The 19,279-nt window shown below is 36.8% G+C and overlaps 1 protein-coding gene across 4 annotated transcripts; it reads right to left on the minus strand.

Moving 5' to 3' along the window:
• Positions 1–2,721: 2,721 nt before the first annotated feature.
• LOC120774133 lies at positions 2,722–15,745 on the minus strand. Of its 4 annotated transcripts, XM_040103516.1 has the most exons (10): positions 14,935–15,745; positions 14,677–14,796; positions 13,194–13,274; positions 7,856–7,964; positions 7,662–7,785; positions 7,466–7,601; positions 5,857–5,913; positions 3,991–4,255; positions 3,434–3,894; positions 2,722–3,366 (listed from the first exon to the last, which is right to left on the minus strand). In XM_040103516.1, exons 1-10 carry the CDS (start codon positions 15,536–15,538, stop codon positions 3,248–3,250), a joined length of 2,076 nt encoding a protein of 691 aa, XP_039959450.1. In that variant the 5' UTR covers positions 15,539–15,745; the 3' UTR covers positions 2,722–3,247. The 4 variants fall into 4 exon arrangements, with proteins under 4 accessions (XP_039959450.1, XP_039959452.1, XP_039959451.1 ...); XM_040103518.1 differs by lacking the exon at positions 13,194–13,274; XM_040103517.1 differs by lacking the exon at positions 5,857–5,913.
• Between the last annotated feature and the right edge of the window lie 3,534 nt (positions 15,746–19,279).

The raw sequence follows: 19,279 nt of genomic DNA on the forward strand, positions 1-19,279 counted from the left end.
GAGGAAAAACTCGGTGAAATAGTAGATTATATATTACGAGTTAACCATAAAAAATAAGCAAGTTCTTTACTTACACGAGTCTTGCCTAAAAATTTATATATTTCTCCAAAATTTCCGCAAATATTTTCAAAAATATTAAATTTATCCATTGCTTTGGACAACACTGCATATTTTTACTCAAAATTTTTTCAAATATATTCAAAAACATAAAAAGTTCCATTACTTTGCACGACACTGTATATTTCAACTAGTTTGAGAAACTTATTGTACTTACTTTAAAAGCTTTATTAACAGAGCTTTTATCATGGCATGTACATATGTATGTATGTAGGTCTATATTTTGACTTTTTCAGAGTTTTCTACCAATCGAAAGCAAGAGCTTTTCTAATAATGCCGCTATTGAACTTTAATTATGTACAGGGCGCCAAATCTGACGAACATGATGGCTAAGCGGTGACTCTTGATTCGTGTTTGGCCACAATCATGCTAGAATGTAACGCGGCTTATACCAGTCTCTCGGTACGAGTAAAGCATTAACACGCTTCATACTCAAGATATTAACCAAAATGGTTGAATCGGCCTATAAGAGATCCTCTGCTATCTTCCTGATGCCAACACGACGATTTTTAAGTACTATTTCTTTACTTTTTTCGTTATTTATTGAGGGTGATGGAGGACTAGCAAGTTTTTGATAACTTACGTGGGCATATGGAACATAAAACTGGTTTACCAATCAAGGGAAAAAATAAGTATGGATTTGATCGTGTTTGAGCGCACTTAATATGGACTAGTATGGCTGAATTTGATCCTGAGCATAAATTGGTATACAAGGTGATCCTAAACACAATACTTTCCACAACTCAAATCAACCTCATACGTCAGGTCATGACAGAATTAATGCATTTGCACTTAAAGCGCTATCCGAAAACGTTATCAGCATGATTGTCAAGCTTTTTAACGGAATGCTCAGATTGGTTTTGTCATATCCGATCGCAATAGAAATTTGCTGAGGTTATTTTAATTCTTAAACTCGGAAAACCTGAACATCTCATTAATACTTATCGACCAATTAGTCTACTGGTAATTACTCAGAAGTATTCGAAGGAATATTTTTACGCAGGCAGGCTTTTGCCGGTTTTGCAAAACAAACAGCTTATTCCGAATCATCACTTTGGCATCAGAAAATTTCATGCCACAATTGAATAATGTAATGCTCTGGAAAATAAGAAATGCTGCCCTGCTACGTTTCTCGATGTCCGTCAAGTATTTGACAAAGTCTGGCTTTGAGGCATATTATTCAAATTAAAGATAAAACAATGTTAAATTAGATGCCGTGATGCTGATTCGGATTTGAGACCAGTTGGTGCTAGCGTGCCCCAAGGTAATGACACCAAAATGATGGCAACCTATGCTGATGATACTGCACTGCTAGCATCAAGGCTATAATACCTCTTTTAGACAACTGCAGATGCATTTGAATAATCTACATATGTAGAACCGTGCCTCACCAAATGGAATGTTAGCATCAACACCGAAAAGCCCGCACAAGCAGTATTTACCCTCAAGCACAAAAATTTCCCTTAAGTGGCTTTATATGGTCAGTTGTTACCTACAAATATGTACATGCTCAAAGTATTTGTGGATTACAATTGATTGATATTTCTATATGAGAAAAGATGTCCTCCAGCGGGTTCTAGAGCTGTTTACTGTAAAGGAAATAATAGAAGAATTTAGCAGACGTTACCTCTTCCATTTGGAGCATCATGAAAATATATTTGCGATTCAACAGCTGAACGATAGTTCACAACGTAGAAGGAATTGAAAAGATACCACTCGCTAGACCTACCCTTTCGATTCAATTAATGTATAAATTCGGCTGCACCGAAGCTAATATACCCTTCACAGGTGGATTTCTTTTAGTAACTATGTGTTCAGTTTGTATGGAAGCTATATGCTATAGTAATCCAATCTGAACAATTTTCTCGGATATTACATTGTTGCCTTAGAAAATAATCTACACCAAATTTCGTGAATATATCTTGTCAAATGCAAAAGTTTTCCATACAAGAACTTGATTCCGATCTCTCAGTTTGTATGCCAGCTATATGATATAGTGGTCCGATATCGGCAGTTTCGACAAATCAGCAGCTTCCTGAAGAGAAAATTACGTTTGCAAAATTTCAAAACGATATCTTAAAAAATGAGGGACTAGTTCGTATATATACAGAGAGACGGACAGACAGGCGGACAGACAGACAAACGGACATGGTTAAATTGACTCAGCTCAACATACTGATCATTTATACTTATATATATACCTTATAGGGTCTCCGACGCTTCCTTCTGGGTGTTAGAAACTTCGTGGAAAACTTAATATACCCTGTTCAGGTTATAAAAATCTTCAAGGAAATTGATTTTATTTAAGAGAGTTTCTAATGATACCAATTTACTGCACTTAGGCCGATTATCGAACTTGATTGTCGTTAAATTGAAGCGTTGCCATCAATACCTCGGGAGCTTACCACACGTTTTGCCAATTTGGTGCTCTGGGAAGAAAGTTTTACACTCCTTTTTAGTCAACTACCCATAACAAATGACTCAAGAGAAGCAAAAATGAAATGAGTATTTAAAATATTTTCAAAATTCTTAAATAAAACTTATCTAAATATTCTCACCTTCTCAATAACAGAAATAATTTCGCTCAAACAAATACCTGATAAATACCTTATGATCTATGTGTAATCATTTATTGCAATACAAAAATTAACAATTTAATAAAATATAACAAAAATTATTACATAAAACAAGGACACAATTTTCTCTTCTCGCTTTATCAACTAAAACACTTTGATTACCGTTACACGAATGCTTATAGATTGCAGCAAAAATATATGAAAAATCATTTTTACTTAAAGGAAGATAAAGTAGTAAATAAAAAAGTGCAGCAAACAATTGTTTTTCATTACTTCCGAGAATTTAGTAAATATTATTAAGAAGAATTAATAATTATGCAACTTTGTATATTTGTATGTATTAATGCTGTTAAATTGTTGTATACTATAAATATGTGATTTTATCAAGTATAAGTCAGTATAAAGAAATCTAAATGCTTTCACGTTCATTTGCTTAATATTTTATACAATTAACCGTTAGACAACTGTATACGTAGGTCTATCAAATAATTTACTTTGCGCTATATTAATAAATTTTATATAATAGATTAGAATAATTTCACTTTGCTTGCTAATTAAACGTTTGTTGGCGCATCCATGCCACAAATAATCGATTTGACCACAGACGCGGCCGCCAAAGAGGAGAAATTCTGCCATTTCCGCGTCGACATGCCGTCCTTGTAATCGGAAATACCTGTAGTGAGCGCAGAAATTGAGTTTTATTATTTCATAAAATTGACATAAATTCATTTGCCACTTGCCTTTCACCAATATGAAGCTCTCCCTGCAGTTGCCGATAATGCTGTCCAGCACCGAGCTCATTTCCACATCGGTGGCAAGCAAGCCATACTTCTTAGCGAACTCCATGCGCGAGTTGTCGCTGCGCACCAGATCGCGACCCGAGCCAATAGGTCCGAGATGTAGGCGGGAACGTGGCACGCCGTCCACAGTGTCCGTGGCGATGGGATGTGCCACCTCAATGACCTCATTATTGCCGATATTCATGAAGAGCTTATCGGTATTGGCGGACGGGCGACTGAAGTCACTCTCCGTCTTTTGCATCAACGATGCTAAGCCTTCACGCAGGTAGGTATCCCATGGACGCTTGACCTCCATGTTGGCTTGTAGGCCTTCGGCGATTTGCTGGAGTGAGTCGTTGATGGGGAAATAGGTCTTGACATCTTCGCCGCTCTGGTAGATATACACATAGGGTTTTTCATTTCTGAAAAGTTTTAAAAAACAATAATAAATTTATTAAAAATAATTCATAGTTTATGACACTTCAAATTTGTTTCAACCATCCGCAGCTGCTACTCACTTGCTTAACAGCGCCCGCTGTTTGTCCACATATGAAATCACGACATCTCCCAAACGCACATGCTTTTTGTAATCGGTATAATGTGGCACACCACCGGCCACGCCCACCACAAAGACATAGTCGACCTTTTGGAATGTGCCCAGCAGACGTGTCGTTGTATTGCCAGTGGCGGTCATTGCTTCACGTGTACTACCCACCGAGGGTAATTTCGTGCTGACAATGCGATGGGCGCCAATGTTGCCCAAGGTGTAGACGTTCGATTCGCCTGTTGGTTATAGAGTAAAGATTTCATTACTCACAACTTTCTTAAGTAGGAGCTGGAGAATACCCAGATATTTATGTTCATTTGGGGTGGTGATTTCGGTGTGACAGTTGACAAAATGGGCAAATTTACAACAAAACAGTGAAACGGTGAGTTGAAATGAAGAAAGTGAATTGTGAATTGTGGAAAAATTACAGCGAATGTTGGCTCAGCCTAGTATAGTGAATGACCTCACTCAGAATTTCATCGACGAACTATGATTACTTGTATATAACATACACTGAAGTTGGCATGTGCTTAGCTTAATTATTGTATTACTTGTATATACAGTTTGTATGGATATTAATGAAAATGTACTGTGACAACTGATACCTGACAGATGACAAAACGATTATTGTTAAATTATATATACGAGTAGTAATTGAACTTTATACAATTTTCATACACAAAAAACATGATTGGGTTCAGAGATTATTCACAAATTGACTTCAGACCCTGCATTCATTATTGGACAATGTTCAACCGAATAGACCACGTAAAGATCGCAGAGAAGAAAATATCACAGCCGTACTTGAGAGTGTACACGATGACCGTGGATAGTCGATTCGGCGCCATTCGTAGCAACTCGGACTGACGTATGGAAAGACTTGTCATATTCTACGTGGAGATCTTAAATTGAAAGTGTGCAAGAACTGAAGCCGCTCGACCTTCCCAAGCGACATCGCTTCGCTCTATGGGCTTTTGAAAAGTTCCAAGAAGATCCACCAAGATTGGCCACCAAGTTCGTTAGATATCTCACCGTTAAACTTTTTCCGCTTCGATTCAGGCTTTGAAACAAAACATCACGCCAGTTACCGGTCGAAATACTCGAATGAGTCATGGAAAATTGGACTCAACTGATGTGCCATCTGAGACGGAGTCGCGGCCAACATTTGATAGCGAAAATCTTCAAAAAATAAATTCCAAAGGATCTTCTTTCGAATGATAATAAACCTGATGTGTTGAAATGTAAAAGCTTTGCAGAGTTGAAAAATGTTTCAAATTTATTCTCTTGTATGCTCCCCTTATGTTAGATTGCCTAACAAAACATATTCATTCTTCGGAGATCTCATTTTTTGAGGAGATCAGTGTGATGAATAGAGAAATTTGATACCTTTATTACTCCTTTTTAGTCAGTTCGAGGAATCGTTGGATGAATTTTACGCATATGACTGAGTGAGGTTATTCCTTAAGCTTTCAGAGGTGGGTAATGTGCAGAGTGATGGTGATGTATGGTAAAAATGGTTAAATGTTTTTGTATGGTATACTTAAGAGCAAATATTTATTTTCCATAAATTTAAAAAAAATTGTAATTTCAAATAATATTTCTCTTACGGATATGTAAAAATGTGTATGTATTTGTGTACGAGAACGCACAATACATATTTATGTTCGTCTGTATGTGTTTTTTTGTATGTAATATACATATATACATATGTAAAACGAAATAACAACAAATACCCAGAACCAAGATGTTGACAACAAAAGAACACAATAAACCACAACAAAGGAAATTAGCGATATTATTTAGTAGACACAACTTAGCTTCTTCTTAGTTTTCTTACCAAATCTTCTTTTCTTTTTAGATTTTCTGAGGGTGTTTGTTAAATTGGGATCGGTATCTGGTATGAGAGAAGTGAATTTATTTATTTTTTTTAAGTTTTTTTTGCATGTGGAAATGAATAAATAGTGTGGACAGTGGACAAATCGCCGTTTGGGAGTCGGTTCAATTCAGGTGGGAAGAAAGAGAAAGAAAATGATTGCAATTCGTTAGTATTGAAAACCATCTTCGGTTGTTTGTTTTGTTTATCAAATGTCGAAAAATTAAAGATATAATGTAACACATTACATTTCGGCGAAATAACTATTATATCATGTAGACTTTGTTTTAATATCAAAAGAATTATTTAAATACATACTTACATACATACTGCATAAAAATAGATATATTTGTGCTTTAAACTTTTAGTGCTAAAGTTTTCTCTGATCTAAAGACCACAACAAAGATTCAGCCGGTTGTAAGACTTCTTAGGATCGACTCGGATTTTTATTCGACAAGGACTGTTAACTCAACAGCATTACTCCAAATTGTGGGAAATGTTTTCTGTTTTTATAAGAACGACAACAGACCAAGTCGGACAGTTCTCACGGCTGTGGAATAACTGGATTTCCGATGAAGATGTGGAGAGGGAGGGATATCTAGGCAACAGGAGGCTTCTAGATGATAGGGTCAGAAGTAGATGACAAGACCGTTGGAACAATAATCCTAACGGTTGGGTGACTTAAGAGTGCATCCGGGACGTTAGGTTTGTTGAGGGTAACCCAGACTTCAGATTCTGTCTACGTTTGGTTTTTTCCTTATGGGCACATATATGATAGATCGGGATGTTTTTGTGGAGCGCACGTTGAGGCCTGGTTGCATGTAATTGTAGAATGTCCGATGTACACGGACATTAGGGATCTGGGTGGTATAGGGGTTAGCTGAACTGATGGGTGGTTAGATGTTAACGGTGTGATTTACACTAATCGGAAAGCCGAACTGTTAGGGCCTTTTTCGCTTGAATTGTTTAGGCGGCGTAGGAGTTTAAGTGGGAATTTGTTTAACTTGTTGTGTGATTGGTATGTACGTTTGGGGTCCAACCCCTGATCACAAGTCCAGGCCAGTATGGAAGCTCAACTGGTAGTAGCTTCGGCTACGAAGTCCGCTCGTAGACTTCTGGTACCACGAGGAGCAGGAGCCCTTGGAGTTAGCTCCAATCTGCTCATGGGGACTGGTCTCTCGGGGAGTACCATGGAAGTTGTGGTTAAACACCTAATGCAAGAAGAACTGACACTTTAACAGTTGAATGTGAAGTTGCATTGCAACCGGGTGACGGACCCAAAGTACGGCAGAGGTTTTAGTTGGGTCATTGGTACTTAACGTATATCGTGATATCAAAGCAATTGATTTGATCCGCTGTGCTTTCGAGCACCGTGAGATAGGGTTGACCACGTTAAACACAACGACTGCTGTTCTCATGAAAAACCAGCTTATTGAATGTTCATGCTCTGTGCTATAAAGTTCTACTTTGCTTTGAATTCCTAAACTTCGAATACAGAATGTATGTATGTAAGTATGTACGAATATAATACTCAAAGTTACATGTATATCTATAGACTAAAAATCGGACTCACCGACTGTAGTATAGCGTACAAACGTTTCCTTATTCTCCAACATGGCATCCACCGCAAGTTTCTCACAATATTGTGCCGTTATAATGGCGATTGTGGGTTGTTTATTCGAAGCAATGGTTGGCATTTGTTTAACGACCTTTATTGGCGGAAAAAATTATAATTTTAGGAATGCTATTCGGTCTAAATCATCACTCACCTTAATCTCCTTGTCTTCATGATGTATTCTCGTGTATGAATTATATTCCATGGATTTGATAAGACCGCGTTCCTTCAGCGATATAAATACCAAGAGCACATCTTGTTCCTCCCAGCCATAGTCTCTGAAAAGCAAAACAATTAAATATGTATACTAAGAAACAAAAACAAAAATTAACGTAATTATAGGCATACTTAGCCAAATCTTCCGGTGTAATGGGATTCGGATAGGCTTGCTCAATTAGTTCGAGCACCTTTTCCGGCGTCAAAGGCGGCGACTCGAACTGTGATTCTTCCAGTGAGACTGCAAATTCACACGAATCCATGAGCATGAGCGACGGTAAGAAAGGCAAGAAAAGAGAACAGAATGCATTCAATTAAACGAATTTGTTAATCACATGCAAAATGTAAAATTTAAAACCAAAATCAACACAACAAAGTATGCACGAGGCGTATGTATGTAATTGCATGCGAGACCGTTGTTTTATTAATTTCATTAAATTGGATAATTTGCATTCAATATGGGAGTTAAAGGGCCAACGCGCAGCGAACAAATGGCACAAACAACAACACAGCAGTGAGCCAGTGAGCCAATGGAGTGGTGTGCCCCGCTTGGTACGCACTTACGCATGCGTATGCATGTGTATGTAGGCTTGTTAGTAAGTATGGCAAATTAGCGCAGTTATGAGGCGCAGCGCTCCCCGGAAGAAAGTCAATGGACTGCATGGCGGGTTAAAGTGCAAAAGCTTTGTAATGGCGAGCAGGTTATGGGCGAGTTATGCGAACCATGTGAGGAGTATCGGGTTGCAAAGTAGCTCGAAGAGACAATTGTACATATGCATTTATATGTAAGTATGTATGTATGTACTTAAATGCACAACTTGTGTGCGTATTTTCTTCGTGGTTCTGATACTCGTTAACGGTAGACTTATTAATTAGGCGAAGCATGGCATAAAAAATAATAAAGAAATTTAATAATTGAAAATAATAATAATTATAATGGAATAAAATTGGATGGTGCCTGTTCTTTTACTATTCGTATATTACTCGTATTTTGACTTAAAAATTTATAATATTTCAAAATATTTAAGCCGTCTAATGAATATTTAGAGGCACCTTTTCACAGACAAAAAACTTTACAGCATGGAATATCCTCCTGACCCATTTGAGATCATGCCCAAACTATAATTTGTAACAATTTGCTTTCCTATCCCTTATCCTATCCTTACACCCTTGGGGTGTTTTTTTAACTATTAATTTTTTCAATGCCGTCAAAAAAATTCCCTTTAAATAACCTAAAAAAAATTCCCCGAAAATTTGAGCCCTTAATATTTACATTAAAGACTGGATCAAGGCATGTAAAAATTTTCCATTGAAAATACACGACAATCGTGATTTTTTAACTTTAAATTTCTATAACTCAGAGACATTTTATGGCATCGCTTTGACTTTAGACACATATTCCTCATAATTTAACATTCTATAAAAGTGTCCATTGCGACAAGGTCGAAACTCACACCGGCGAGGTAGTACGGGGGTCTAAACCTGATTTTTCCACTAATTTCGCATTTTTTTGTATATGTCACCTTATTTTTTGGGCACAGTAGTATATCTCGTTAATGACAAGAGCTGTAGAAAAAATCTACATGACAAACTTGTAGAAATTTTTATTTGCTACAAAAAAGGTCAGAGGTCAAAATCGCTATCATTAATACTTCTCGAGATATTCGGCTTTTTCAGTAACGCTTTATAGAATTTTTATAGATGGTATGTAATAAAAATCTCTTTGATTATGAAAGAAGATGAGGTGAAAAAAACTCAATACTTCCTTCTTGACAAGGCTTAAACACCTGGGTATCCCACCGAGCTGGCGGGAATGGAAATTAAACAGATGTGCAAATTTGTTGGCTACAGAGTGTTTTGCTAATTTATAGTTCGAACACAGGAGTTCTTCTTTTCTTTCATCAGCCATCTAACCTAACCTTACTCTCCCCATTTATTTCAAATTTTATGAGTTATTTTCGGTAAAAATATGTGTTTATTCTTCTTTGCAATTATTCCAAATTATTTCCTTAACTTTACGAAAAAATCGACTTAAATATACATATGATCACACTCATGGAGAAGACCCTCACTTCTCACTAAATAGGGATGACTTTAAGCAGTTAAATGGTACATATTCGAAGTTTGTACAAAAAGCAGCGCGTATTTTGATTATTTGCGGGCTACGTGCATTCGATTGTTTTGTTGGGTTATGTTGTTACTCATATAAAGTAAGGGACTTATGCTGACAAGATGGGCCATTTCGAATTTATAATTAATTTTTGGCAGCTATTTTGCTTGGACGTGTTTTGGATCGTTTTTGAAATGCTTTGAGGATTAGAAAAAACAGTGGCAGATGTGCAATACAGCTGGTATTGATTACTTTCTAGGGTACATAATAGATATTCGTGAATAGAAAGCATTTTCTTAAGAAATAACGTCCAAAATTCGCTGTACTTTCTTGACAAACCTCGATATCAAATGTTTTTTGGCTTTTTTATAATCAAGTTTTCTAACATTCTATGTACAGAATAGTATGGAAAGCGTATTCAATTTCATAGCACCACTCTCTTTAAACCTAATTCACAGGGGTCATGTTTAATATTGGTATATAAAGATACAGGGCCCGGCACTCGAAGTGTAACCAACTTCAAACCGTTCGCGTAGCTGTCGCACTGGAATCAGCTATTCATAAATTTGCTGAATGAAAGTTCGGAGTATTGTTCCTAAGTTTACAAAAAGCGGTTTGCCAAAAGTGAACGCAAAAAAAAAAATGATCAGCGATGGAATTCAAACGTAATAGTGTAATTGCTTTATATTTAGCCGGAAAATCACAGCCAGCAATTGTTCGTGAGCTCAAACACCTTAATGGGAATAAAGGCCCACGATCTCACACCGAAGCAGCAACAAGTAAGACTTGAGAGAGCGAAGCATTTGCTTCGCTTGGCCGAAAGCGGTCTAATTCCGAACATTGTGTTTTCTAGAGAAAAAATTTTTCCTATGGAGCAATTCGTAAACTCTCAAAACGATAGGGTTTACTTGACCAACCGTTCATACGAGAATCTAAGTCATCGCTTGGCCACCAGGAGGCAGCACCCGCCACAAATAATGGTTTGGGCCGCTGACACCGCAGATGGGCGCTCTCCAATTGTTTTCATCGAGCTTGGCGTCAAAGTATTATAAATGCGACATATTATCGGGAAAGTGTTCTGGAGGCTGCTTTGAAGCCGTGGGCAAACAAACATTTCGGTCCCAACGTTTCAACAAGTCTCAGCAAAGTCTCACAAAGCGCGAGTGAACCAAGAATGGCTGAAAAACAACGTTCTCGAATTCACCAGATGCGAATCCAATGGATTATTCTCTCTGGGCCATTTTGGAGAGCAGGGTCCGAAGTAAAAAATACACCAGTCTCGAAATGCCGAAGGAAGCCATTGACCGTGAGGGGGCCAAAATACCGGCAAGTCACATTCGGGCAGCTTGCGATTCGTTTTTTGACCGTCTCAAGGCCATAGTTAACGCAAAAAGTGGTCATGTTGAGCAAAAGTGAATTGATCCTGAATTTATGATTATTTTCACACATTTTACATTTTAAAATAAATAAAAATTATTTTCCAAACCGAATGTATGGCTTTTTTAATTGGTTACACTTCGGATCCTGTAAAATTTACATTTACTAACCGATAGAGTTAACTATAAAAGTTCTGAGAAGTTCAATTGATTGAAATTGAAATGCCAAACGAAATTGGATAGGAAGGGGGGCAAATAGTCACTTTAATCGCTGACCCAAGCACAATTTCTAGGAGTATATGTAATTTGATTATACGTTTGTTTGACAGTGGCAGAAAGCCCATTTGAAATCCCATAAACGCTCGAGAGACGAAGGCACAGCAAAAGAGGGCATTGATTTTGTTTGATGAGCAAAAATATCATTTAATTAATATCAAATGTACTACATATATAAAATGGTTTTAATGGCCGTAATTTGCGAAGGGTTGAGGTGATAAAAATAACCCTGAAACAAGTCGGCAGTGCTACATCGGATAATACTTCAATGGCGCAATTGCTCAATAGAATTGGAAAGAAACCCACTGCAACATTTTGAGTGTATAGTATATTATATATAAGTTCTAGTAATATCTCTACCGTTTGCCCAGTTCATCGTTCTATGTTACTCATTATAAGTTTATGATAAGCAAACATAATCCACTCCAAATATTTTTCCAGACAATATGTAATACTTCATTAAAATTACTTTATTTATTTATTTTTTTAACAGCTTACTTTATACACTTAGTAATTCTAGCAGAAATGATGACGAATGGCACGAGTACCTGATTCCCAAGATGAACAACAACAAAAACTAAGAAAAATCAGCGAAATCAACGAAATCGAAAATCACAACAAAATCATGCAAACGTCAGCAAAGCAAGGTTGGATTTATAGCACAAGAATTAAAAAAAAAAAATAAAAAAAACAGAAACATATAAAACACTATAAACAAAGTGCCGAACGATAAACAAAATAAAAAATTAACAAAACAACAGAAAAAACACAAAAAAATGTAGATACAAGATTGATGAAAGAAATTTGATAAAATCAGCGGCGGCGAGAAATAACAAAAAATAAAATTATATATGTATATGTATATATGCATGAAGTACATATTGCATATACATAAATATATATGTATGTATGTGAGTACTATATCGTCAGCTAAAATGCAAAATAACGTAACACCAGTTTTTATAACTTTACAGGCGAAGAAAAATCGATATATTATAATAGAAACCACTCAAATTTTATTTATTGTTGGTTATGCATTACTTATAAATTGGTTATATATTAGTTATCAATTGGTTATATATGACAGCGGAAGCTGAAAATTTTATTCTATGAAAAACTCAATTTCGATTTTTTTGATGTTACGTTATTTTGCATTTTAGGTGACGATATGTATGTATGTTCATAGAAAACTGCGCAACTCTGGCTTTAACACAATATACATATAAATAAATATATGCAAGTCAGCCAACGAGTATCACGAGTACCACGATTATCAGATTAACATTATGATGCAACAACAGTTATTTTAGCAATTCGCAGAATTTCATTTGTTTACAATTGCGTTGTGTTGTTTTTGTAAAGCTACCGCCTTATTTATTTCTTCAATTTTTGGTTATTAAGCAGCGCTCAGCACGGTTGTTATGGTTAAACGAAAAAATTTGTGATTTGTTATTGTTGTTTCCTTGTTTGCTTTCTAAGATGCCGCCAAGGAGTTGGTGGATCAACAACACACAGCTAAACAAACACTTACAACTAAAGTTATGTATGTGTGTTAGAATGCACATATATATAACATACATATATGTATATATGTGGGTATGTATGTAATGCGTTTCGGGATGCGCGCTAATCAATCATTTGCGTCGTGTGGTTAGTTGCTCGTTATAGATATCCAGCCAAATGGCTTTCATTAAGTCATCGCCATCACCTGTTTTGCGCTGCGCCTTTAGTGCCTCCTCGAATTTGCGATTGCAATCACCATAACAGTAAATAATGTAACCGTCGCGCGCTACAACCACATGCCGCCGTGCATGCCAAATTCGCAAATTCGAAACATCAAATTCGACGATGTACCGTTGCGCATGAGTGAAAGGGAAGAAATTGCAGAGCAGTAGAGCAGAGTAAATGTATGCATATAGGCGCACACACATGCATACATACATATGTGTGTGCATGGGGGTGTATGCGTTGCCAACACCATTGTTGTAAATATAATAAGGATGTAGGAGAAAGAGAAGTAGAAAGAGAGACGAAACATTTTAATATGACAAATTAAGCTAGATAAATTCAGAGAATTAAAGTAGATGTGCAAGTGTGTGTGTATTTCCTTTTGACAAGTGTGTGTGTGTGTGTTTATTTACTTTTGACAAGTTCATTTCTTTAGCTTGTGCGAGGTTAGTGTTGTGGTGGGTGGAGTGATGCGTCGCACCCACCAAACGCGCCGCAGCAGTTGAAGAGTGGAATAAATCAATTTCAGTTTGAAAAGTAGGAAAGTTTGAGTGAAAAAAATATCAAAAAATTAACTATAATTTTTTATACCCAACGCAAGTATTTAAGGCTTGTTAATGTGAAAAACTAACTGGTCACTATCTGCTGGCGACGCACGACCGCAGGATGGGGCTGACAGATCGTAAAGACTGCAGGACATGTCTAGAGCAGGGCACCAGGGAAACAATGGAGCATCTCTTGTGCACTTGTAAGAGTACCGCATTGGCTAGACTTCGTTGTAAGCATCTGGGGTGCCCACGGTTTGATACACCGGAGGATGTATCGATAGTGAGACCGCAGAGTCTATTAAAAGTTGCGTCCCTTAGGATGCCTGAGATGACTACTCCTCTTGGGCCTAGCAAATTAACTCCATCTGGTATCGCAAAGGAACAAACTAGTATATGCGTAACTTATTGGCCTACCAGATTAACCTAAAGTGAAAAAATAGTTCTAAAATTTTCTTACTAACAACTTGTTAATCCTTGGCTATGTCTTTGGGGTCTAAAGTGCACTTTGTTGCGACGACATTATATTAGTAAGTCTTTTTAGGTTAATTTTGTTCGAAGTTCTGGATATATGGATGGTCTATATCTGCGAAATATGATACTTCCATTGATATTAAATACGTAAGGTTCCTTACTGTCTTGAGTTTCTTTGAAAACTATTGTAGATATACGGAAAAAAGTTTAGTACTACTGCCTTGTTAAGTCTGGCAGCCTTCATTATCTTGCGCGAACATTTTTGGTTATCGAGTTCGTCAAACATTAAAAAAATTACCTCAATATCACAGATTTTTCCTGTTAAAACGAAAACTAAACTTCAGGAATCACCTCGAAAGCTCAGTTTCAACATTGGGTATAAAAAAAAACAGTTTTTATAAATAAAAATAAAATTTTTCTTTAGTTTGCTGAGTGAATACTTACGTGGTCGTGATGGCGGCTCTGCAGTTTCCTCCAAAATGCGCAATTCGATTTCTAAAGACTGTATCTCATCGTAACCTCGTTGCAGCAACTTCATGATCTTTTTAATGAAGCCCACATAATCTGCGAAATATCGAAAAAACAAAAATCTCAAAAAAAAAAACGAAGACACACTTCATGTCTACAATCAAAAAAGTTGTATTGAGCTCCCTCTCTCTTCTTTTGTCATATACACTTTAATACACACTTCTCCTCACTCACCTCTGGGAAAATCCTTCGGACTAACCAACTCTTTGAAGAAATCCTGCGCAATCTGTGCCTGTTTCTCGTCGCTGCGCAACCACTGACGGAACCAGAAGCGCAGCGTACGTGATTCCTGCGAATGTTTGCCGGTATTGGCGCTCACCAAGAATACACGAAACTCCAACGATAATTGTGCCGGCAACAATTCGCTCTTCTGTCCACTCACGGTGTCCTTATTTATGATAATGCCTGTGTGATCGCCGCCAGCGACATGAACGCGCTCGTTTATCTCATCGACAAGCTTGCGTTCGATCAGTATAACGGTACTGTTAGCGGTTTTACCTTTTGGCGTCATTACGACCTGTTCACGATCTGTGCGCGGTGGCGTGTGACACGTACTACGGCCATTGACGTTCTGACTGTGGCGCTGCAGGCTGCCCTGATTGTCTGTCAACGAGGATATGCTGCCGCTGCGACTGCCACCAACGCTGCCATTGCCGTTGCCATTCGCGGCGTATGTGCCATTGCCATTGGCTGCATGGCTGTCATATATGGCGCCGGATTTGTTTGGTTTGGGGGGTGGTGGCGGTGGTGCCATTTGTGGATGACTTCGCGCTGACATGATTGTGATGAGGACAGGTGTATTTGTTTCTGTATGTGTGTGTGGTTTTCTGAGTTTTTTGTAATTTATTTATTTGTTAGTGGATACGTGTGTATTCCTGTTAGGTAGTAGTTCTGTTCTTCCACTTGGCTATGCAACCTTGGTTCGAGTTTAATATATTCAAAACTTCGAAAATACCTCAAACTTTTCGTTTCCTATTGTTTTGACCTGAAATAGAAAGAAAACATGACAATAAGTATTTATGTGATGAGATACACTAAAAGAAATTTGTTGCAGAAAGTAATGTTTTGTCGATTAATTTAATTTTTTTTATTCATTATGGATTTACGTATCAGCTTACAATCAGCGCTGATTAGTCATATATGATTATCGATTTTTTGGTAACAAGCCTATTGCAAATCATAATTTATAAATAAGACTAATTTTAAGATTTTCTTAAGATCCAGTTACTTAAAAGAGCCACTGCCCGACATATAACTCAAATTTCGTTTATGAATAGTTTTGACGTTGCTGTTGTTGTAACGGATACCTAATCTCCATTAGGATGGTAAGTCTTAGATAAGTTCTCATCGATGTCATCCATTGGTAGGCCCAGGAAATGTAATGTTTCGACGGGGTTGGACCAAAGTAAGAAGGATGTCAGATGCGTGGGGTTAGCAGGGCATGTAAAGAGGTGGGTGTATAGCTTGGTTGACTTTTCAATCAGCACTGAGTTGCCTAATACGATAGAAATGTTTTCAGTTCAGTTCCTTATTAATTTTTATGAAAGTACTGATTAGAAGTTTATTATAATTAGTCTTTCTTCATTAAACCTTATTTTTTAAATTTTTTTCTGGCAGATTTTATAACAAGAATTTAATTTTTTAGTTTTTTGAAAAAAAATTCATAAAACTAGCAATAGGGAAGTATCTTTAAGGACCCTTTCAGAATATAACAAACTAGCTAATTGATTGAAAAAAAAAAAAATTTTAAAAAAATTAAAAAAAAACTTTTTTATATTAAAAAAAAATTTAAAATTAAAAAAAAAATTGAATAAAATGTTACATACTGAAATTGAAAAACAAAAATTTAGTAAAAAAATGTAGAAAAAAATTTAAAAAAAAGTATTACATACTGATTTTTGTCAGTGTAGCTGAAGAAAGCAAAGTTAAATTTTACGAGCACAAAATTGCAACTTTTAGATACACATACATATTGTAATATTTGTACATGCATTCACATAAAATATATTCTGCTATATTTAACCACCCTTTCAGTCGGCGCTCAGGAGCTTCTACACGAATACCCATTAATTCCGAAAGTTCGTGTTCGAAACATGTAAAAGTAGAAAATGAAGAAGAGGAAAACCATAACACAAGGTAGAAAAGCAAAAGTTACCTTAACTATTATTAATTTCTGTCATAAAATTAGGGCTGAAGTTTTGAAGTCCAATGCACAAGCCGTAAAATGTTGTCGTAGCTACAACAACAGCGCAAAACGGTTCATCAATATGTCAACAAGCTGCAAAGTATAGTAGAGGCACATATTGTTACGTGTCTATTGCCAATAATATTTTATGTCGATTTTTAGCGAGCGAACATATTTGAAAGCCAATATTTTGCCAACCCTTTTGGAAGCAAACGAAAATAAAGACATGAATATAATATAAACAGGGTTTGCAGGAAAAAACGCTCAAAAACTTTAGAAACACTAATTTCAAATGTCGAGAGCAAGACGAAATATCTCCTGTCATCAAACAAACAGCCCTCACACTAGCGACTAGGCTTCCACGCCACTGTTGACAGTCATTACCTCGACGTGGTAGATAATTTCGTCTATCTTGGAACCACCATTAATACCAACAACGTCAGCCTTGAATTCAACGCTGAATAATTCTTGCCAACTTTGGACTGAGTAGGCAATTGAGAAGCAAAGCCCTCTCTCGATAAACGAAGACCAAACTCTACAAGTCACTCATAATCCCGTCCTACTATGGTACATTGATATAGTGCAACGAATTATGAGACAGCGCCTACGCTGACGAGGTCAAGTCGTTCGAATGGACGAAAACACTTCAGCTCTAAGACTATTCGTCATAGTACCCGCCGGCAAAAGCAGACGGAGAGGAAGACCTCCACTCCGTTGGAAAGACCATGTGGAGAAGGACCTGGCTACACATGAAATCACCAATAGGCACCAAATAGCGAAAAGAAAGAACGACTGTCGCGCTGTTGTAAGCTCGGCTTTAACCGAGCGGTGTCTATGACAATAAAGAAGAAGAATTTCAAGGGTCGTATTTTCGCCTCTTAACTACCAGCTATAATTACTTTACAGGGTGTTCATATGTTTTCCAAAATCTAATGTGATGGTTAAAAATATATCACATTAATAACAAAACCATGAAACCCGTTAAAAAACCAGTAATAATTGATATCAACCCACATTGGAGGCCTTTGATTTGAAGTCCGTTCGTGGTCTGGCCAATATTAACCAGTTTTAAACAAATAATTGCTTGGATACTTACTTTTGCTTTAACTTCCTTTAAGTTGGTTGAACTCCAATCTACCAAAGCTGAGACAATTTTGTGCTAGTTCAATTTCCGACATGGTATGTATGTAAATTCTTGTATGGCTTGATGTATTTACATATGTCGAAATTTTAGTTCGAACATAAAGGTAAACAACATTCATTCAGTGAACTAACACAAGGCATCAGAATGTGGCAAAGTGTGTTCAGTGTACCCCTTCTTGAAAATACAAGGTGCGCAGCTACAATATATGTATATATGTATTTCTATATATAGAGGTATGTATGTATATATAGAGCAAATATAGTAATATTATTTACGACTTGTTTACATTTATGTCTTTCACATACCTAAAAGTGCTATAGTATTTTTATTGGATATCCATTTCGCAAAATTTGTTTGCCTTATTTCAGCACAAAGTGTGTGTTTGTATCTGTGGGTAACCCGATGCCCAACTTCATTCTAGGTCAATTTAGAGCGTGTGCCACAAAGCATTAATTTGACATGCGCATATTTACCATGTTTACACAATATGCATATATGTATGTATTTATATACCTATAGGTATGTATTTTGTGCGGTGAAGGTATTTCGAGACGCTTTGGAAATACCTATAAAAATCGAAAGTGTTGAAAGGGCGTTTAAATATCCACACACCTATGCACTTTACTAATCATGGGTGTTGAATGGACGCCGCCTAATTGAAATTTTATCACTTTGCCAATATCGTCTGCGCAAATTCGATTTACAAACCTCGATGATTGAAAGCAAGCATATACATATATGGCATGTAAGTATAAAAGGCTTTCTAATTTGGGTAGGTCATAAAAATGGGCGTGTGGTTTACCCTTTGCGGTCGTAGGAGTATCACTAATGACAATTTGAACTCCCAGAAACTGAATCAACATACATAAAAGGTGGTCAGAAGACGGTACTCCAACGAGCAGCATACCGTAGCATTATAAATAAAAAATAGAACTACATTATTAATTACTAAAAAGGTGGCAGAGACGACTAAAAACGACTTTTTAAAAACTCTTTGATGCCTGAAATCGAAGCTCGTGATTTGGCTTCAACAAGATGCCGCCACATCGCATCAATCAAAAGATTTATTGAGAGAACACTTCAGTGAGCAGATACTTTCACATTTTGGGCCGATCCATTGGCCATCAAGATCGTGTGACATCACTCCGTTGTAGGCATGTGGAAAGTCTAAAGTCTATGCCTACATTCCC

This window comes from Bactrocera tryoni, chromosome 4, assembly GCF_016617805.1.
Source record: "Bactrocera tryoni isolate S06 chromosome 4, CSIRO_BtryS06_freeze2, whole genome shotgun sequence".
NCBI classification, from domain to species: Eukaryota; Metazoa; Arthropoda; class Insecta; order Diptera; family Tephritidae; genus Bactrocera; species Bactrocera tryoni.

What these genes read in the sequence shown, in the direction of transcription:
- LOC120774133 (XM_040103516.1), bottom strand. Translation starts at nt 15,538, where the DNA reads ATGTCAGCGCGAAGTCATCCACAAATGGCACCACCGCCACCACCCCCC. An exon ending in AAAGGCGCAGCGCAAAACAG is followed by an intron (nt 7,965 to 13,193) that starts GTGATGGCGATG and finishes GTGAATTTGCAG; the next exon opens with TCTCACTGGAAGAATCACAG. An exon ending in CAGCGGGCGCTGTTAAGCAA is followed by an intron (nt 3,895 to 3,990) that starts GTGAGTAGCAGC and finishes AAAACTTTTCAG; the next exon opens with AAATGAAAAACCCTATGTGT.